The sequence below is a fragment of the Chlamydomonas reinhardtii genome, chromosome 12 (genome assembly GCF_000002595.2).
Source record: "Chlamydomonas reinhardtii strain CC-503 cw92 mt+ chromosome 12, whole genome shotgun sequence".
Classification (NCBI taxonomy): domain Eukaryota; kingdom Viridiplantae; phylum Chlorophyta; class Chlorophyceae; order Chlamydomonadales; family Chlamydomonadaceae; genus Chlamydomonas; species Chlamydomonas reinhardtii.
The window spans coordinates 8,207,040-8,225,107 of NC_057015.1; the positions used below are offsets into that span (position 1 = coordinate 8,207,040).

General features: G+C 65.2%; 4 protein-coding genes across 5 annotated transcripts in view; 1 reads left to right on the forward strand and 3 right to left on the reverse strand.

Annotated features, from left to right (window-relative positions):
- Positions 1 to 76: 76 nt before the first annotated feature.
- CHLRE_12g550550v5 (uncharacterized protein) lies at positions 77 to 9,718 on the forward strand. Its single transcript, XM_043068981.1, has 10 exons — positions 77 to 535; positions 759 to 1,684; positions 2,063 to 2,179; positions 2,435 to 5,099; positions 5,361 to 5,758; positions 6,203 to 6,242; positions 6,518 to 6,649; positions 6,916 to 7,013; positions 7,197 to 7,337; positions 7,837 to 9,718. Exons 1-10 carry the CDS (start codon positions 523 to 525, stop codon positions 8,446 to 8,448), a joined length of 5,142 nt encoding a protein of 1,713 aa, XP_042919004.1. The 5' UTR covers positions 77 to 522; the 3' UTR covers positions 8,449 to 9,718.
- Positions 9,719 to 9,720: 2 nt separating this feature from the next.
- On the reverse strand, positions 9,721 to 11,406 carry CHLRE_12g550553v5 (uncharacterized protein). The gene has a single exon (XM_043068982.1). The coding sequence runs from the start codon at positions 11,319 to 11,321 to the stop codon at positions 10,695 to 10,697; it is 627 nt and encodes a 208-aa protein (XP_042919005.1). The 5' UTR covers positions 11,322 to 11,406; the 3' UTR covers positions 9,721 to 10,694.
- Positions 11,407 to 11,460: 54 nt separating this feature from the next.
- CHLRE_12g550500v5 (uncharacterized protein) lies at positions 11,461 to 12,646 on the reverse strand. The gene is made up of 3 exons (XM_043068978.1): positions 12,341 to 12,646; positions 11,830 to 12,260; positions 11,461 to 11,617 (listed from the first exon to the last, which is right to left on the reverse strand). Exons 1-2 carry the CDS (start codon positions 12,388 to 12,390, stop codon positions 11,834 to 11,836), a joined length of 477 nt encoding a protein of 158 aa, XP_042919006.1. The 5' UTR covers positions 12,391 to 12,646; the 3' UTR covers positions 11,461 to 11,617; positions 11,830 to 11,833.
- A 3,645-nt stretch (positions 12,647 to 16,291) lies between these two features.
- Positions 16,292 to 18,068, reverse strand: part of CHLRE_12g550501v5 (uncharacterized protein) — a 3,635-nt gene continuing 1,858 nt past the window's right edge. For both annotated transcript variants that reach the window (XM_043068980.1, XM_043068979.1), the window contains 3 exons: positions 18,016 to 18,046; positions 17,686 to 17,773; positions 16,292 to 17,614 (listed from right to left, as the gene is read on the reverse strand). In XM_043068980.1, coding sequence (XP_042919007.1) covers positions 16,851 to 17,614; positions 17,686 to 17,773; positions 18,016 to 18,046 — 883 coding nt within the window. In that variant the 3' untranslated portion in view covers positions 16,292 to 16,850. The remainder of the gene's footprint in view (positions 17,615 to 17,685; positions 17,774 to 18,015; positions 18,047 to 18,068) is intronic.

The window sequence follows — 18,068 nt, forward strand, 5'->3', positions numbered from 1 at the left end:
CGCTGCTGGTCGTACGAGCGAGTTCTCGCCAGAACCTTGAATTCACACTATGTATATCGCACAGTTCTATAAAAATATACTCATGTTGCAATGTTCCAAGGGCGTCGGGGTGTTTTGAGATAGCTGACTGTTCAGGCGCACAAGGGCTTGGGTCATGAATATTTGAGTATTCAGGGGGCCACAGAACTCGTGTAGAACGAGCCGCCCCCAGCCTCTGGCAGCCTCAATATGAGCGCCCGGTGGAAAAATGTCTGTTACTACTATGCAGCGTTGCTCGCGTGGATTTCTATGGGCGTCCCTGTATGGAACACATTTCACTTGCAGCCATACTCCCTACGCGCCCTCCAGCTGGGATCCGTTGCTTTATGCTTTACGTGCTCGTTATTTCTGGCTGTGGCTGGCACCTGCAACTGGCGCTGGTACCAGCGTTGGGTCTTCGCTGGCGAAGCAGTATACATCTATGGTGCTATCAGTATTTTTGTTATCTTCGTACACATACTCCCACTGGGTGGCTCGATACAGATGTTCTTTCAAGGTAGGGTTGAGAAAGGGGTCGCGTGCCTGGGCAGGTGCGGCCCGAGTTGGGGAGAGGCAGGTGTGTCCGATAGGTTTGTGCCGCAACCAGTGCGATTGGCGTATTGTCAAAATCCGCCTCGTCAGGTTCAACTGCTCACAACCTTGACCTGCTCCTGAGGCCCACCTTGAACAGCACCCCCCCCCCCCCCCAACCATGTGTGTGACCCAACCGTGACACGCAGGCATGTTCCACTACCTACTCCCCATCTTCCTCGGGGCGCCGCTGGTGTACACGCTGCTCGGCGCGGCGGTGCTGGTGCCCGTGTACGCCGCGCTAGAGGCGTCCACTCTGCTGCGGGCCGCGGCGGAGGCAGCGGCCGCGGCCGCGGCACTAGCAGCAAAAGCAGCAACAGCCGGGGCGGGGCCGCTGGCGCCAGACGTGTGCGCCGCATGGGGGCTCGGGACCACGGCCGCCATGGCGTGTGCCGTGGATGCGATGGACGCAGCAGCAGCGATGGCAGGCGGAGCAGGAGCAGGAGGGAGAGGAGGAGCGGAGGTGGCAGGGATGTCGTCAGCCGCAGGGCTGCCGCCGCCGGCTGACGCGCCAGCGGTGCTGCTGCTGCCGTTGACGGCACGGGGGGCGGCTTACCTGTTGCTGCGGGCGCTGTGGACGGGAGTGGGGCCGTTTTTGTTTGCGGTGGTTGTGCACATGTCCTACGTCAAAAACTGCGGCTCGGGCGAGCTGGCGTTGCTGAGCCAGGCGCTCGGGGCGGCGGAAAGCAGCGATGACGAGGCCGAGGACGGCGTTAAAGGCAATCGCGGCGGCCGCAGTGACGATACAAACGCAGCTGGAGGTAGCAGCAACAACAGCAGCAGCGCCGCGGCAGCAGGCGGCGGCATAGCAGTTGACCGTGCCAGCACACCCAGGCGGCGCGGACGGCGGCGCTGGCGGCTGCGGCGGTCGCTGCTGAATGCGCTGGCGGCGGCTCTGCGGTTTTTCACGGATCTGGAGCGGCGGCTGTACGGCATGAGCAGCGTGCTGGATCCAAAGCTGGTGCTGGTGCTGGTGTGCGTGCCGGTGGCGCTGGTGGCGTTTGTGAAGCAGACTGCGGGGTTCGTGGCTGGCTCGCAGGACTGCAGCCTGCGGGCGCAGCCCATGGAGACGCTGGTGGGTAGTCGTCGTCATGGTGGTGGTGGTGGTGGTAGTGATGGTAGTGGCGGAATGGTTGGGTTAGTTCAATCCATCCCAAAATAAACCATTGCCAACCCAATGGGTGGGATTGGTGCATGCGGGTGTGTTCCCTGGACTCGTGGCGCGCCGCGCCCTGCCATGACCAAGCCCATTGCCCCCCGTGCCCCCGTGCCCCCGTGCCCCCGTGCCCCCATGCCCACGTGCCCCCAGCCCCGGCCCTGGCTCTGCACACCCTCTTCCCTCACCGCACCCTCGCGCCCGCACACGCACCCTCCACCCTCGCACCCTCTTCCTCTCGCCCGCACCCTCTCTCCCACCCTCTCACCCGCTCCTACTCCCCTCCCCTGCGCTCAGATCGCCATGACGGTTTGTTTCCTGTTGGGCACGTTGGAGCCGCAAGCCGTACTCAACCGCCAGCTGGGCACCGTACAGGCGCTGCTGTACGATCTCATGCCGCCGCACGTGGCGCAGGTACGGCACGGCAGGTCCATGGGGCTCATGGCTGGGTTGATGTGTACGGCATCCGTGTGATCACTAATCAATCACTGATCAGTCGTGCACGGGCGTGTCACTGGCTAGCAGCTGCACGTCCCTGCAGGAGATCGAGCAGGCGTGCACGGCATTGCTGGGGCTGGGGCCGGAGCCGGGCCCAATACCGGCGCATTGCGTACCTGCACTCCTCTGTCACCAACCACACTCGACACACCTCATCTCACCTCACCACAGGCCCTGCTGCGCTCCGAACTGGAGCGGCGGCAGAACGTGTTGGGCCGCAGCGGCGACGCACCCGGCGGCGCCGACAGGTCGCCCCTCACGGGCGCCCACACCTCCTTCCGCTCCGCCGGCGGCGGGCTGGCGGGCCTGGGGGGCGGGGGCGGCGGCGGCGCATGCACCAGCGTCGACGGCGCGTATGTGGGCTACGCGCATAGCAACTCGTCTGTTTCTACTCGGTCGAGCTTGAACGACGAAGCGCTGTGTGGGCTGCGGCATGACGCGGTGGAGCCGGAGGAGCTGATGCCCGCAGCGCCCGGCGAGGAGGAGGACGGGGAGGACGCGGCAGTGCCAGCAGTCGTGGCAGCAACAGCAGCAGCAGCAGCAGTAGCAGCAGCAGCAGGAGCTGGCACGGAAATGGTGCAGGCGGAGGACCTGGGGGACGGCGGGCCCCACTCCGGCTCGTGGGGGCTGCTGGGGGCTGGAGAGCCGCACCCGCCGCTGCCGCAGCTGCAGCTGCAGGTGCCGTCGCCGTCGCCGCTGGGCGATGGCGGCGACTCCAGCGCCGCCCTGTCCGCCGTCTCGCCCTGGGTGGCGACCCTTCGCGGCGGCGGTTTGTACAGCAGCACCGTTGCCACGTCATCCGCGGCGGCAGCGGCGGCGGCGGCTGTGCCGGCTGGGGCCTCGTCGACGACGGGGGATGCGGGAGCGAGCGGCGGCGGCGGCGGCGGCTACGGCACCGGCGCAGTGTCTGTGGCTTCTAATGTTGGCGGTCGCGCTCGCGGCCACCATTACTGGAGCTCCGAGTTCATCCAGGACTTAGAGGACAGGCCTAGCCGCGCTTGTCAGCAGCCGCCGAGTATCCAGAAAGGCACGGAGGACGACTGGGGTTTGGTAAATTACGGCGGCGCGGCGCGCGAGGCGCCCTTCAGAGGTAGCTACGAGCGCTGGCGCGATGCGGCGGGGCAGGCACAGGAGGCAGCAGCTGGCAACGGCGGCGGTGGCGTCCGGGCATGGGCTACTCCTGGTGGCGACAGCGACAGCGACAACGACAGCGGTAGGGGCGGTGACGGCGGCGGGCGGAGTGCCGCGGCCGCAGACAGGGCTGGAGACGACGGCAACGGCGCAGTCATAGCAGGTTGCCCCCTGCTGTTGCGTGCGGCTGCGTCAGCACCTCCGGACTTTGAGTTTCCGGGGCCATTCAAGGCTAGCGTGAAACGCGCGAGCGCTTTGGGCGGTGGCAGCGGTGGGGCGAGCCTTAGTCCCAGCGGCGGCAGCAGCAGCGCTGTCGTGACCGCTGCCGCAGCCGGCGGCGATGGTGACGGCGGCGGCGGCGAGTTGTCACTGGCCGTCAGCAGGATGACCAGCGCTCGCGGCGGCGTCAGAGCAAGCCAGTCGTGGCAGATGCTGAGTACGGTGATGGAGGGGCGCGCGGTGTCGGACGACGAAGGGGAGGAGGAGTGGGCCGGGCGCCGCGGCAGGAGGGGCAGGGCCGGCGGCGACGGCAGCGACGGCGGTGCTTACGGCACTGGCGGCAGCGGCGGCGGCAGCTCCAGTGACGCCACGCCGCGCATTGGCGGCGCGGCAGCTGCACGCTCGGCTGCCGCAGGAGCCGCCGCGGCCGCGACCGCGCTGGGCGTCTCAGGGAGGGGCCTGGGGGACCTAGGCCGTGCGGCAGAGGGGTGGGAAGCCGCGGCTGCTGCCGCTGGCAGCCCGAATGGTGTTGATGAGGGCGAGGCGGCGGCGGAGGCGGGTCTCGTGCTGCGCCAAGGTGGCGGTGACATCGCCGCCGCCGCCGCCTACATAACGACAACGTCGCCGCGTTTAGCAGGGCTGCTGCTGGGCGAGGCGGCGGCTGGTGCCAGCGCAACAAGCGGAGCGGAAGCCACAGGGGCAGCGGCAGGCGGCGTGGAGTCAGGCATCACAGTTGGGGAGTCAGGAGCGGCGGAAAGTGCGGTACAGCTGCTATCTCCCATCCGTCTGGAGGCGGAAGCAAAGGAGCTGGAGATGGAGATGGAGCAGCAGCGGCAGCAGCAGGACATCAATGCCGCAAGCCATCCTTCCAGGGCCGGCGAAACTGGCACCCGTGGCGACGCTGACGGCGGCAGCAGTGCTGGCAGCAGCGGCGGTGCTGGGGGCGTGCTGAGCGGTGGCGTGCGGCACCTCACACGCCTGCTCAATGGTCTGGGTGCGCGCGCTCGCACCGAGGCGGTTATCAGGCGGCCCAGTTTTGCCGCAGATGATGTGGCCCGGACCTGGTTCTCTAGGCCTGCAGCTGGGCGCGTGGCTGGTGGCGCGGCTTGGGGTGTTGCTGGAAGCGACGGCGGCGGCAGTGGTCCCGTTGCTGGCCGGGGCGGCGGTCCCAACGGCCCTGGCAGTGCCGACGCCGCGGCGGCCGGCGGCGGCGGCGCGTTGGCTGCCTCAGCAATGGGGCGCGCTGGAAACAGCGGTGGCGCTGGCGGCAGAGTTGAGCAGCAGGAGCAGCAGCAGCAGCAGCAGCAGGAGCCGCCGAACCCAGGCGGCAGGAGCATGAGTTGTGGCAGCGGCGGCGGCGGGACGTCGGTGCGGTCTGTTGGCGGGACCAGTTTGTATGGAGGCAGTACCATCACCGCCGCCAGCAGCCGTACCGGGTGGAGTGGCAGCGCCGGCGGCGTTGGGCCGCCGTGGGTGGCGAGCACTCGTGAGTGGGTAACAGTGTGTCGCCGCTTGAAGGCGTGTGCTGGGTGTGGCGGTTATGTTGGGCTGCTGGGCGGAAGTTGAAAGAGCTTGGGCAATGCCGCCGGGTGCGGTGCCTGCCGTACGTGCTGTGGCGGCGGGACGCAAGTGTTCTGCTCGCTTAGGATGCAAGTGCTGTTCTGGGAGTCTAAGCATGCTGTCGCTGCCATCCTTACGCTAACACTGGTTTCGCGTTGCCGTGTGTTTGACCATCCTGTGGCAGCAGATCCCAAGGCTCGCCGCCAGTCGCACGAGGTCGCGTCCGTCTCGCTGGCAGCGGGCAGCGGCCTCCGGGGCGGCGGTGGCTTCAATGCCGCCGGCGGCAGGCCGGCATCGCACGTTCCTCGCAGCAGCCAAAGCTTCTCAGTTTCACCGGCCTCAGCCATCACCGGCCTCCTGGCCGAGTTGCGGCGCCGCGGCGGCGGCGGCGGCGCCGCCACCGGCACCGGCTTTTCAGGTGGCGGCGGCAGCAGCAGCGGCGGCGGCGCAGGCGGCGGCGGCGGCGGCGGTACGGGCAGTGGCTTCTTCAGCGGGTTCTCAGCGACGCACCAACGGCACCTCTCCGCCGCCGCTGCGCTCAGCTCGCCCATGGGCTCACCGGCGTCGCCTGTAGCCACGCCCGCGGTAGGTTGGTCGGCGACGTCATGACGTGTGCATGTGCGTGTGTGTTGAGGAGCACAAGGAAGAACATGTGCATGTGTGTGGGATGTGTGTGTGAGGGGGGGGGGGCGGCGCCCGTTCATCCGGAGAACGGGGGGCTAGTTGATTCGAACCCCAAAGAAACCAAGACCCGAAACCAGTATCAGCGGGGGTGCTGCGTTTTAGGGGTTGGCGTGGGCTCATGCAAGCACGCACGTACAGTAGCGTTCCGAGAGTTTGTATGAAGAATGAGTGTGTGTGTGTGTGTGTGTGTCTTCTGTCGCGCCAGCTGGTGCCCTGGGTGGCGCATGGTGCGTGCCAAGCGATCAGTTCTCGTTTCATGCCTTGCTCCTCGAGCTGTCGCAAACATCATGACAGCATCACACGCTTTATCATGACAAGCTTACATGGCCCAATTTCTTATTGTAGTACGCCGAGTGGCATGACGAGTGCACCCTGCTGTTCTGTGGTGAGTGCATGAATGGCGCTGCGGTGTTGTGACGTATGGCGTAATAACGAATGTATGCCGCGTGGCCTCTCACGACTTCACGACTTGACTGCAAGACTCAATCGGGCCTGCCGTCCTCAATACAATCCCCGCCCCCGTGCATGCGCTAGCACCTGTCCGCCAGCCCCGCATGTCCGCATTCCACGCACGCCCCTGTTGTGTGCGCAACTCTCCTTCCTCCCCATCCTAACTCCCGCTCCCGCCGCTCCCTCTCTCGCTCCCGCTTCCGCCCACAGACATTGTGGGTTTCACCGACCTGTCACACATCGTACAGCCCTGTGCCGTACTTGACATGCTCAACCAACTGTACAGCCGCTTCGACGCCCTCACGTTGCGGCTGCCCGTCTACAAGGTCGACACGGTGGGAGGTGAGCCTTATCACCGCGACCACTGGTCCAGCAACGGACTATCCTTGCATTTGGAGCTCGCACAAGCACGCACGGATACCGCACCGCAATAGGGAGTAGCGCGAGGGAGCCGCGAGTGCACCTGGCCCCGGCCTCTCGCGCGCACGTCACGTGTGACGCACCATGCCGGGCGCCAAGCCAGCGCCGGTGTCAATGCGCCTGAGCCTGTGGCTATCCAAACACACTTGGCCGCACACGTTCTGGGCTGATGCCCACCTCGCCTGCAGACTGCTACATTGCGGCGGCCGGGCTGATGCGGCCGGATCCACAACATGCCGACACCATCCTGCACTTCGCGCGGGCCATGCGCAGCGAAGCCAAAAAGGTATTATTGATGACATGTGGCAGCCCGGCGGCACCCTTGCCCCCTGCACCGTCCGCTTCTGCTTCGCTACCGCAACGCTCTAGCCTTGCGCGCCCCATCTCCTGCCGTTGACACTGCCGCTGCCACTGCCGCTGCCACTGCCGCTGCCACTGCCCCCTAACACTGCCGCTGCCACTGCCGCAGGTGGCGCTGCCGGGCTCCGGTCAGCCGGTGCGGGTGCGCATCGGTGTGGCCAGCGGCCGCATCATGAGCGGCGTGGTGGGCACCATCCGCCGCAAGTACTCCATCTTTGGAGATACGGCCAACACCGCCTCCCGCATGGAGGTGAGCGAGCTGGCCCACGTGTGGCTGTGTGTATATGTGTGTATGTATGTGTGTGTGTGTGTGTGTGTGTGTGTGTGTGTGTGTGTGTGTGTGTGTGTGTGTGTGTGTGTGTGTTTGTTTAAAAGCACAAGGACAACATAGCGCAGAGACAGTGTGTGCGATGCAGCAAAGCGACGGTTTACGAATGTTACCTGAAGGTACCGCGCATACCTGTGTGTGAGTGTGTACGTGTGTGCGTGCAAAAGAGAGCACAAAGGAGTGAAGCTCGCAAAACCCGAGACCCGATGGCTCCAACCGCGCCCGCCCGCCCGCGCGCCCGCTGCTCCCATCCATACACCCTTGGAAAAAACGCACGTCCCACCCCTCCCGCTCGTCTCCGCCCGTCCCCCTCTCCATGCATGCTGCCCTCAATCCCTTGCTCCCACTGTCCTTAGTTTCCCGCCCCCCCCTAAATTAGTCATGCATGGACCGTTCCCCCATGCCTGCTGCCTGCCTGCAGACGCTGGGCGAGGCGGGTCAGATCCACGTGGCGCAGTCCACCTACCTGCAGGTGCGGCGGCGCGTGGCGGCGGACTGGGTGTGCCGCGGCGAGATCGAGGTCAAGGGCAAGGGCCGCATGACCACCTACTGGTACAAGTACGCGGTGGCGGCGCAGCAGGGGCAGGAGCGGCAGCAGGGGCAGGGGCAGGGGCAGCAAGGGCAGCAGGGGCAGCTGCAGGAGCGGCAGCAGGGGCAGGGGCAGGGGCAGGGGCAGCAAGGGCAGCTGCAGGAGCGGCAGCAGCAGCAAGGGCAGCTGCAGGAGCGGCAGCAGGGGCAGGGGCAGGGGCAGATGGCGCGGGGCGGGGCGGCGGTGGCAGCAACAGAAGCAGTGACAGCCGCTGTGGATTCACGGGCGGATGCAGAAGGCACGGGTGCAGGCGTGGGCGCAGGCGCAGGGGCAGGCGTAGGCGCAGGCGCGGGCGCAGGCGAGGCGGCAGTTGTCGCAGCAGGTGTGGACACGGCGGTGTCTTGCGCCTCGTCCCTGCTGCCTGACGCAGTTGTGGCGCCTGCACTGACAGCAGCGGCGCTTCAGGGCAGCATGGACAGCCCTCCGGCGCATACACCGCCCTAGCAGTCTTCATTGCAAACGAGCAGCCCCGAGGGGCAGAAGAAGGAGACATGTTGACGCAAGAGTAGGAAACAGCTGCTGGTGGTCGCGGGCGTGGAGTTGCTTTTCAGTGTGATGCCGAATTGTTGAGGTTGTTCGTTGCGATGCTGATTATGGAAGGGCTTGCCGCCGGGGCAAGCAGCAGAATGAGTGAACGATCGAAGCGAGTGAGAGCGAGAGAGAAAGGTGCGATTTGGACTTGCGCTGGGTTCTGGCGTAGGAGCAATGACATTATCAGGGCATCTGGCCTTCCCTGCGCATGCGTACGTGTGTCTGGCGTTTCTGACGCATGCGTGCATGTGCCCGCTTGCCGTGTCGGGGGCTGTGCGGTACCAACAGATGACGTTATGGGTCGTGCACCAGTCAAGACCAGGGGCAAATGTGAGTATCCTGCGCGGAGCTGGTGCTGCGAGGTTTTGAGGTGATGGCCTGGCAGAGTGGCTGAGAGAAAGCCAGAAAACCGTGATGATTGTCCATGACTCAAGGGATCACGACTAGTGCGTGCGTGCACTTAACTGGAGTAACATTAGGTGATGTGTGGTGTGGGGATCAAATGGAGTTGGCGATCTGCCTGTGCTGGAGGCGCAATTACGCAGCAGTACCATTCGTTTGCGAAGCGGGATTTCCCAGGGGGAATGTGCGCCCCTTGCGGACTTGAGCACGCGCAGGCACGTGCAAGCTTTGTACACGATGACACACATCAGCAAGAGCTGTCGAATGACGAGGCACGGCGTGCGTGGCGGTATGGATTCAACCCAGGGTCGTATACATCGTGTATTCTTGTATGTGCTTAAAACATTGGGATACGATCGGCGGACAACCAAACACGGGTGTTTTCTCTTTGGCCCGGGGCTTGTCATTGATCGGTAAAGCCTTGCCTATTGATTGCAAAATGGGCGGTAGGTGGAGGAGAGGGCGTGCGACGCCGCCCATGAAGCGGCGCCACTGCGCAGATTGAGGCCCAGCCGGTGTCTGGTCAGCAGCCTTTGCTGGCGAGCATAGCATGGCACGGTGTGCGGTAGGCCGCAGCAGTGAGGATTTCCTGTTTGGTTTGTCGCCTGCTGTGCTTGCGCGTGACAGCGGGACGTGGCTGGACACATGATGGCGGGCCGTGGCTGTACTAACCGACACCGTGTCCGGGAGATGAGGTAGACGCGTGCGGCCTCAGGCGGGAGACATGGCGTGGGCTCAGCCCACGTTTCCCATGCGAGGGGAACCACATTTAACGGATTAACGGATTCTCGCGACAATTCGCAGCTCCGCTTGTACACTTCATAACGACTAGTCGACTACCTACCGACGCCAACACAGCACTCGTCAGCAACACTCTCCCGCCCCCTGCTGCAGACCCTGCCCTGCAACTGACGAACAGGGTCCCTCGCTCCCTCCCCCCTGCAGGAACCTGTTGCTGCAGCTACTGCTCGAGAGAACCCCAGCTCCCCCCCCTTGAGGGTGTCGCAGCGGCAATGTGCGGGGATCGCAGACTGCCTAGCAAAGTTGGGCTAGTCGTGTCATGCGGACAGTAGTTGGCCACGGTACGATGCCGGCGAGGTGCCACTCAGGCCGAGACCGCCTCCCCAGAGGCCCTCATCCTCCGAAGCCCTGATCGCTGCCATGCATCACTCCAACCTTTACGAACATCGCCCTCCAAACCCCGCCCCCCCCTGGGTTTTGAACTAACCACAGCCACCTCTCACCGCTCAGCACCTGCACCACCTGATGACCACCACAAACGCCCGCCGCTCCTGGAAGCAGCCCCGCCAAAGTAGGTCTACGTCGGCCAGGCGGTTTTCTTGAGAAAGTGGTTACAAAGGGAGAAGGGGAAGGCGCAGCACCAAACCGGCACGCAACTTGCAACGCGAGCAAGCAGACCGCCAGGGACAACCGCACTAGCCTCTAAACCCAAGGGCACCACTCCGGGGCAAAGCAAGGGCAGACCGGGGCCCCAGTAAAGCGCCGGCACCCCCACCGCAATAGAGCGCCGGCACCCCCGCACCAACACACCGCAGGCGCACGACCACGCGCACTCACACACGCACCAACCCGCAGCAAACCGAGGCACAGGCCCCAAGCAATCCGGGGCACACAGGCCGCAGTGAACCGACCTCCACAACACAGCAGACCAGCTACCGCACGGGAAACATTGCCCGCGCCGCACGTCCAAACGCAGGCACATACGCACGAACATGCCGCCAAACCAGGTCAGCACACTAAAAGGGCCCCCGCCCAGAGCGCCTGCAACAACTCCGCGTCCGCGCGCGCCGCGACCTCCACAGCTGCGGCACCAGGCCCCATGGGAGGGCCACCGTCCGCCACCCACTCCCGCTCCCAGGCGCAGACGTCCCAGGGAGGGACCTCAGGATCAGGGCGCGCCCAGTGCCACGACAGCGCACGGCGTATTGATCACTCGCATCCAATAGCACCTGCCACAGGACCGCCTCAAAGATAGTGCCGGGGCTGGGGGCCGCATCGCGGCCAGCCAGCAAGGCCGCGACGTCCGCCGCGGACATGATGGTCCCGTACTCGCCGACACCCACAGCAGGGTCCGGGCCCACCCCAGCCGCCCCAGCGCCACCGCCGGTTTCGCCACCACCACCGGCAAACGGGCCTCCTGCAGCCAGGGAGCTCCTCGCACGCCCAGCAGCGCCGCCGTCCGCTCCAGCCACCGAAGGCGACGGCCGCCGCCCAGCTGACGGCAGCAGGAAACCAGCCCGCAGGCCAGAGCCCGCGGCCCCGACGGCGCGGGTGTCTGCGCGCTTGGCGGCAGGGGCCTCATCGAAGCCGTCGGCCTCCTGAGGGCCACGCCGCCCCCAAGCCCACCGCGGATCCACCAGCATGGCGGCCGGGCCGCCGGCAGCGCCAGGAGGCGTCGAAAGCGGGGGCGCCCCCGGGAGCGGCGGTGGCGGCGGCAGCGGCGGCGGCAGTGGAAGCAGCGGCGGCAGTGGAAGCGGCGGCGCTGGCGGAAGCGGCGGCACCGGTGGAATGTCTCATGCTTCCGCCCACAGCATCGCGACCGCCTGATAAGAAACAGCGCCACAGTTGCGCCGCTGGGCTGGGCGGGCGCCGGGCGGGCTGCAGGAGACAGCTGGCTGCCGCGAATCTCGGCAACCACGGACACAATACAGGGCTGCGCCTGTGGGGGAGGCATACATGGGGGGTCGGCGGGTCGGGAGCAGCATGACAGCAGCTGATGTAGCGGCACATCACCAACGTTGTTATTACTCCAGGCTTAAGTGCCGGACGGCGCCCTGTTCCACCGCACCCCATCCCATCCTGCCATACCGCGCCGCCCTTAGAACCAAATGCCCGTGTTGCAACTTCCGCCCCCACGAGCCCAGCACCCACCCGTCTAGGGCCCCGACAACAGCTCCAGCAGCTTAACGAGCAACGGCTTGTAGCGGGCGTAGGGGTCCGGCAGCGGCAGCGACGTCTTCAGCTCAGCAAGCGCCTGCGCTGGGCTGACAGACTGGTAGAGGTGGGAGTCGGTGTCATATTTGAAGATGCGCAGCTCAGCGTACTCGTCAAGTGCAAGGCCCTTCAGCACGACGCTCTCATTCCACGCGTCCCGCATCAGCAGGTTGCCCTGCGTGAGTGTCTCCGCCCGAACATCCACGTTCTGTTTCTTCTCGGCGTTCGCCAGATCCGACATTAGCTCCAGGGCCTCCCGCCTCTTCTTCAGGGGCTTGGCACCGGCCGCTAGCGCTGCTTTGTACTTGGGCAGCAACCGCATCCGCGTGAAGGCCCGCTCCTCGAACATGCCCACGAAGTTGCGGTACCTGCCAGTGCATGTTACAGCGTGAAGCCGTCAGCTGCGGTGCAGAGCATACGGGTCCGAGAAGGGCAGCTATTCCCGCACCTGGCCAGGAACTTGTAGCGCTCCTCGTCGTCTTGGAGCTTTCCAATCATATATCCACAGAAACTCTCGACGTTAGTCAGCAACGCAGAGAAGGTGGTGGCAGCGCTTGCCATCTTGTTAGTGGCACTGGCCAGGCGGGTCCGCTGCACCTGGAACTCCGAGGGGCATTTTTCAGGAGCCTCAGCAGCGACCTGATGCTCGAGAACTGCGGCGTCCTGGTCATCGCGCGCGTTTTCAAAACCATGCCGAGTTTTCTGACGTTTTGTATCAAATTCTGTTACCTCTGTTGTGTCCGCCATCTTGACAACGAGATTGTTCACAGTCCAGGAGCTGGCGAGGCGGAGAACGGTCCTACAGCCCGCAACTCAACTCGTACTGCACATGGTGTACCCCAACGCCGGCAAGCCCAAGCCCGGGCGTGTGGGTAATGACGTGTGTTGTCCGCACTGCACTCAGGTCATACCCTCGTGCCGGCGGCCAAGTCACTAGGGGTGCACTACGGGGATTGGGGCGCACTTACCCCGCCAGTTACGTTTGAGGCCGTGTTCGGGGTGCTGAGCAAAGTCGCGCGCATGCCCGTGTCCATGTTTGGTCGGGCGGCCGCGGCGTCGGCTTATGCTTTGGGCAAGGTCATGTATCATTTGGAATTTGCGGGTCTTCCCCAACTATACATTGTTGACCGCCTGCTAGCCAGGGTAGCGGCGGTGGTGGACCGGCGGCTGTCGCCGGCCCAGTTTGATGCCAACCCCCAGGCACGCCCGCCTGGCCTCTCCGTTGAACTCATGCAACTGCCTCCGGCGGTGGGGGGGCGGGCCTGTTACCGCTGGTGCCGCATGTGAAAGCGCGGCAAGCCGGCCTCGCGGTACGGTGTGTGTTGGGTGTGTGTGGTCTGCTGCCGTACGTGCCCCCGTGGACCCGGGTCGCGGCGGCGTAGCTGCGCCAGGTGCACCCGGCGGCAACGCCCCTGCAGTTGTTGGTGCGGGGGGCCGCGGACCGTGTGCTAAATAAGCCGCTCACCCCGGCGGGCAAGCCGTTTGCGCGTCTGCTGAAGGCCATGACTGAATTGCCCGCGGTGACTCTTGTGGCGCCGCCCGAGACAGGCGCGTGGGTGAGTCATGTGCCGTTGTGGGCTAACCCGGCGCTGTGTGAGGGCGGCCGCACGTGGGAAGTGGCTTTCGCGGATTTGTTCGCTCTGCCGGGACTGGCGTGTGTGGGCCAGCTGGTTGCAGCGCATGACGGCCTGAACGAACTGCGGCAGGCATGTACACGCCCTTGGGCGTGGGGCTCCCGGTTTGGTGAAGCGTGTGACTGCTGTGTGGCGGCGGGTGCTGCACTGGAGTACGCGGGCGCGCCTGCCGTCGCCCCTGCCGGGGCCGGCGTCGCCTCAAGAGGCGGCCGACCGGTTTGCGGCGGCGGTGGCCCTTCTTCCCGCTGGCTGGGCTGCCGCCGCGCGTGCGGCCCAGCTGGCTCGGGGGCCTGCCGCCGCGCTGCCGCTCCCGGTGGCCGACGTCGTGAGTGCTACGGCGGAGTCGGTGCAACAGGTGGTGCGGGGGCTTGGATGGTTGCAGTGCGGGGGGCCGCCCATCCTGCTCACTGCCTACACGTTGAAGGCGGGGACCGTGCTACAAATGGCTCCACAGTTAGCCGCCCTGAAGGCTAAGCATTTGCAATATGTGTGCGACGCGGGTGTGTCGGGGGTGGAGGCTGCCCTGGCGGCGGGGGCCTTCGTGTGCACCTTGGCCCGCTTGTGGGTGCTGAAATGGGAGAATCATCACAAGGAAGCACTGTGGCGTGTGGCCGCCAACGCTTGCTGGGCGTTTCCACGGCATGCTAGCGAGCGTGCGCGCGGCGTTGCTGTTGACCCGTGTTGGGCGTGTGGGGTTGACATGCAGGATGGGGACCGGCGTCACTGGTTTTGGGACTGCACTGTGGCGCTGTCCCTGCGGGAAAACATGGGGATGGCTATGGGTTTCATGCCAGAGGATGCTCTAAGTGCCTTCTCTCGTGAGGAGTTGTGGTTAGTGCGCCCGCCTGCGGGGCTTGCGCCGCCTGTGTGGGATGTGGTGTGTCTCGCTGCTATGTCTGCCCTGGACTTTGGTCGGCAGCGTATGGTTATGGCCGGATTGGCGGCGCGAGCGAAGCTGCCGTCGGCCCGGGTGCTGAGCATTGGACTTGCCGTCGTAGCTGACTGCTGGGGTCGTCTCCAGAAGTTTGTGACTTTGGGCATCAGGCCAAAGGGTTGGGACGCTGTGCCGTTTGTGCATCCTTTCATATCTCGGGCTGTTGGTGACGGCATGGTTTTGCGCTTGCCGTATGACGCTGATTCCCCGCCTCCCTCGCCGTGAGAGGTTGTGCGTGGTTGGTGGCTTTGTGTGTGGGCAGGATGCACGTGTGGGCGACCGTTCTAGTACCTGGACGCTTGCGCCCTGGTTAGTGCGTGCGTGTCCTGCGGCCTAGACGTTTCCCGGCACTCCTGTGCCTAGGCTTGTGGGGTTGAGGCACAGCGGTGGGGCTCTGGCGGGTTGAGGCTTGGCTAGGACTCACTGTGCGCGGAGTCACACGGACTTTGCCCGCGGGAGGGTTTGCAGCAAAGTCGGGGTTGGTGGAGTCAAGTTGGGCCCTGATAGCATGTGATGGCTCGGCGTCTTCGGGTGCTGGGACTGTCCCCTCTGTAACATCCGCATTCATACCCTCATACCCCCATACCGCGCTGCATTAACGCTCCCGTACAGCCATGCTCCAACACCATCCAGTTGCCCCCAACCCCAACACAGGTACCTTAAGTCAGGGGGTATGCCTTCGACAATCCTGCTCTTCCCTCTTCTGTCTCACCTCCATCGCGCCACTCGGGTGCCACTCCCCGCCTAGGCCGAGTCCAAACACTGTCCCAACGGCACAGCTTTACGGGGCCCGAAACCAACAGAACATTTGTCCCCCCGAGACTTCCGACATACGGTACCTATCTGCACTGGCATGTGGGGGACATATGTTCCGGTGTCGTATGGCGCAGACCGTCCGGGAGGTGCATTGTCACCTGCCCCCGCCCAAACCTGCACCTGCCGCTGCCCAAACCTGCCCCCGCCCCCCCCCAAACCTGCACATGCACCTGCACAAACCTGCACCGTGGGGGCATGTCGCAATACCGTGGGGGCCAGTCGCACCCGTGGAGGGCACTGTAGAGTCCAGATCCACTGGTTCGCAGGGCACGTCGGTCAGGGGGGTTCGGGGTTTTTTGCAGGGTGTGCAAGGTCCCGTAGGGTGCAGCTGACGCCCATACCCCAAGCAGACGGCAAACAATTTGCAGCGGCAGAGCAGTAGTGCATGGCTGGTCGAACGCCGGAGTTACTGTACCGACAATTTGCTGGTTTTTTTTTGCAGGAATGCAGGGTGGGGTCTGGGACTTACGTTCGTACCCCCCCCCTTGGTAGGTGCATGCTATGTGTGCTAGTGCTGTGCTATTTGGCGGAGCGTTTAGAGGGGCGTTCTGAGCGAAAAGACGAAACCTGGCAGCCCCGACCAAATGCCGCGTGACGAAACGGACTCCAGGAACCGACCCCTGAACTTTGGGCGCGCACAACTGACTACGGTGATTCTGAAGCCGAGTCTGAACGCACTCGAGCTCTTTCCATTTGAGTCATGGCCTCATGGGGTTAGATTCAGGCGGACTCAACCTTCCCCCCCTGACGTGTGTGAGCCCTGTTGCGAAATGTCGCCAAGCCGCCACCTAGAGGCCCTCGTCCCCAATGCCCTGACCGCTACCATGCATCATTCCGACCTTTACGAACATCGCCCCTCTAAACCCCGCCCCCCCAGGGGTTTTGAACTAACCCCAGCCACCTCACACCGCTCGGCACCTGCACCACCTGATGACCACCACAAACGCCCGCCGCTCCTGGAAGCAGCCCCGCCAAAGTAGGTCTACGTCGGCCAGGTGGTGAGGTGGCGGTTTTCTTGAGAAAGTGGTTACAAAGGAGAAGGAAGGGAAGGCGCAGCACCAAACCGGCACGCAACTTGCAACGCGAGCAAGCAGACCGCCAGGGACAACCGCACTAGCCTCTAAACCCAAGGGCACCACTCCGGGGCAAAGCAAGGGCAGACCGGGGCCCCAGTAAAGCGCCGGCACCCCCACCGCAATAGAGCGCCGGCACCCCCGCACCAACACACTGCAAACCGGCCCCCGGGTCCCAAGCAGACCAGGGAACAAAGGCAGCGGCTACCCGACCGCCACGCACACATGCTGATCCAAGCGGCTGCGCGTTCTAACCCAGCAACAAAGCAGTCCAGCGACTACACACGGGAACCACCGCAGGCGCACGACCACGCGCAGTTACACACGCACCAACCCGCAGCAAACCGGGGCACAGGCCCCAAGCAATCCGGGGCACACAGGCCGCAGTGAACCGACCTCCACAACACAGCAGACCAGCTACCGCACGGGAAACATTGCCCGCGCCGCACGTCCAAACGCAGGCACATACGCACTAACACGCCGCCAAACCAGGTCAGCACACTAAAAGGGCCCCGCCCAGAGCGCCTGCAACAACTCCGCGTCCGCGCTCGCCGCGACCTCTAGCAGCTGCGGCACCAGGCCCCACGGGAGGGCCACCGTCCGCCACCCACTCCCGCTCCCAGGCGCAGACGTCCCAGGGAGGGTCCTAAGGATCAGAGCGCGCCCAGTGCCACGACAGCACACCGCGCACTGATCACTCGCATCCCCCAGCACCTGCCACAGGACCGCCTCAAAGATAGTGCCGGGGCTGGGGGCCGCATCGCGGCCAGCCAGCAAGGCCGCGACGTCCGCCGCGGACATGATGGTCCCGTACTCGCCGACACCCACAGCAGGGTCCGGGCCCACCCCAGCCGCCCCAGCGCCACCGCCGGTTTCGCCACCACCACCGGCAAACGGGCCTCCTGCAGCCAGGGAGCTCCTCGCACGCCCAGCAGCGCCGCCGTCCGCTCCAGCCACCGAAGGCGACGGCCGCCGCCCAGCTGACGGCAGCAGGAAACCAGCCCGCAGGCCAGAGCCCGCGGCCCCGACGGCGCGGGTGTCTGCGCGCTTGGCGGCAGGGGCCTCATCGAAGCCGTCGGCCTCCTGAGGGCCACGCCGCCCCCAAGCCCACCGCGGATCCACCAGCATGGCGGCCGGGCCGCCGGCACCGCCAGGAGGCGTCGAAAGCGGCGGCGCCCCCGGGAGCGGTGGCGCCCCCGGGAGCGGCGGCGGCAGTGGAAGCAGCGGCGGCAGTGGAAGCGGCAGCGCTGGCGGAAGCGGCAGCGCTGGCGGAATGTCTCATGCTTCCGCCCACAGCATCGCGACCACCTGATGGGAAACAGCGCCACAGTTGCGCCGCTGGGCTGGGCGGGCGCCGGGCGGGCTGCAGGAGACAGCTGGCTGCCGCGAATCTCGGCAACCATGGACACAATACCGGGCCGCGCCTGTGGGGGAGGCATACATGGGGGGGTCGGCGGGTCGGGAGCAGCATGATAGCAGCTGATGTCGCGGCATATCACCAGCGTTGTTATTACTCCGTCACGCAATAACTGCGATAGGCTGAAGTGCCCGGCTCAAAGTCCCGGCGCCCTGTTCTACCGCACCCCATCCCATCCTGCCATACCGCACCGCCCTTAGAACCAAATGCCCGTGTTGCAACTTCCGCCCCCACGAGCCCAGCACCCACCCGTCTAGGGCCCCGACAACAGCTCCAGCAGCTTAACGAGCAACGGCTTGAAG

Excerpts from the sequence above, each read along its gene's own strand:
- CHLRE_12g550500v5 (XM_043068978.1), bottom strand. The coding sequence starts at position 12,390 with ATGATTGGAAAGCTCCAAGACGACGAGGAGCGCTACAAGTTCCTGGCC. Across the intron at positions 12,261-12,340 it reads CGCTACAAGTTCCTGGCCAG|GTACCGCAACTTCGTGGGCA; the intron begins GTGCGGGAATAG and ends ATGCACTGGCAG.
- CHLRE_12g550553v5 (XM_043068982.1), bottom strand. The coding sequence starts at position 11,321 with ATGCTGGTGGATCCGCGGTGGGCTTGGGGGCGGCGTGGCCCTCAGGAG.
- CHLRE_12g550550v5 (XM_043068981.1), top strand. Across the intron at positions 2,180-2,434 it reads TGCCGCCGCACGTGGCGCAG|GCCCTGCTGCGCTCCGAACT; the intron begins GTACGGCACGGC and ends ACCTCACCACAG. Across the intron at positions 6,650-6,915 it reads CAAGGTCGACACGGTGGGAG|ACTGCTACATTGCGGCGGCC; the intron begins GTGAGCCTTATC and ends CCTCGCCTGCAG.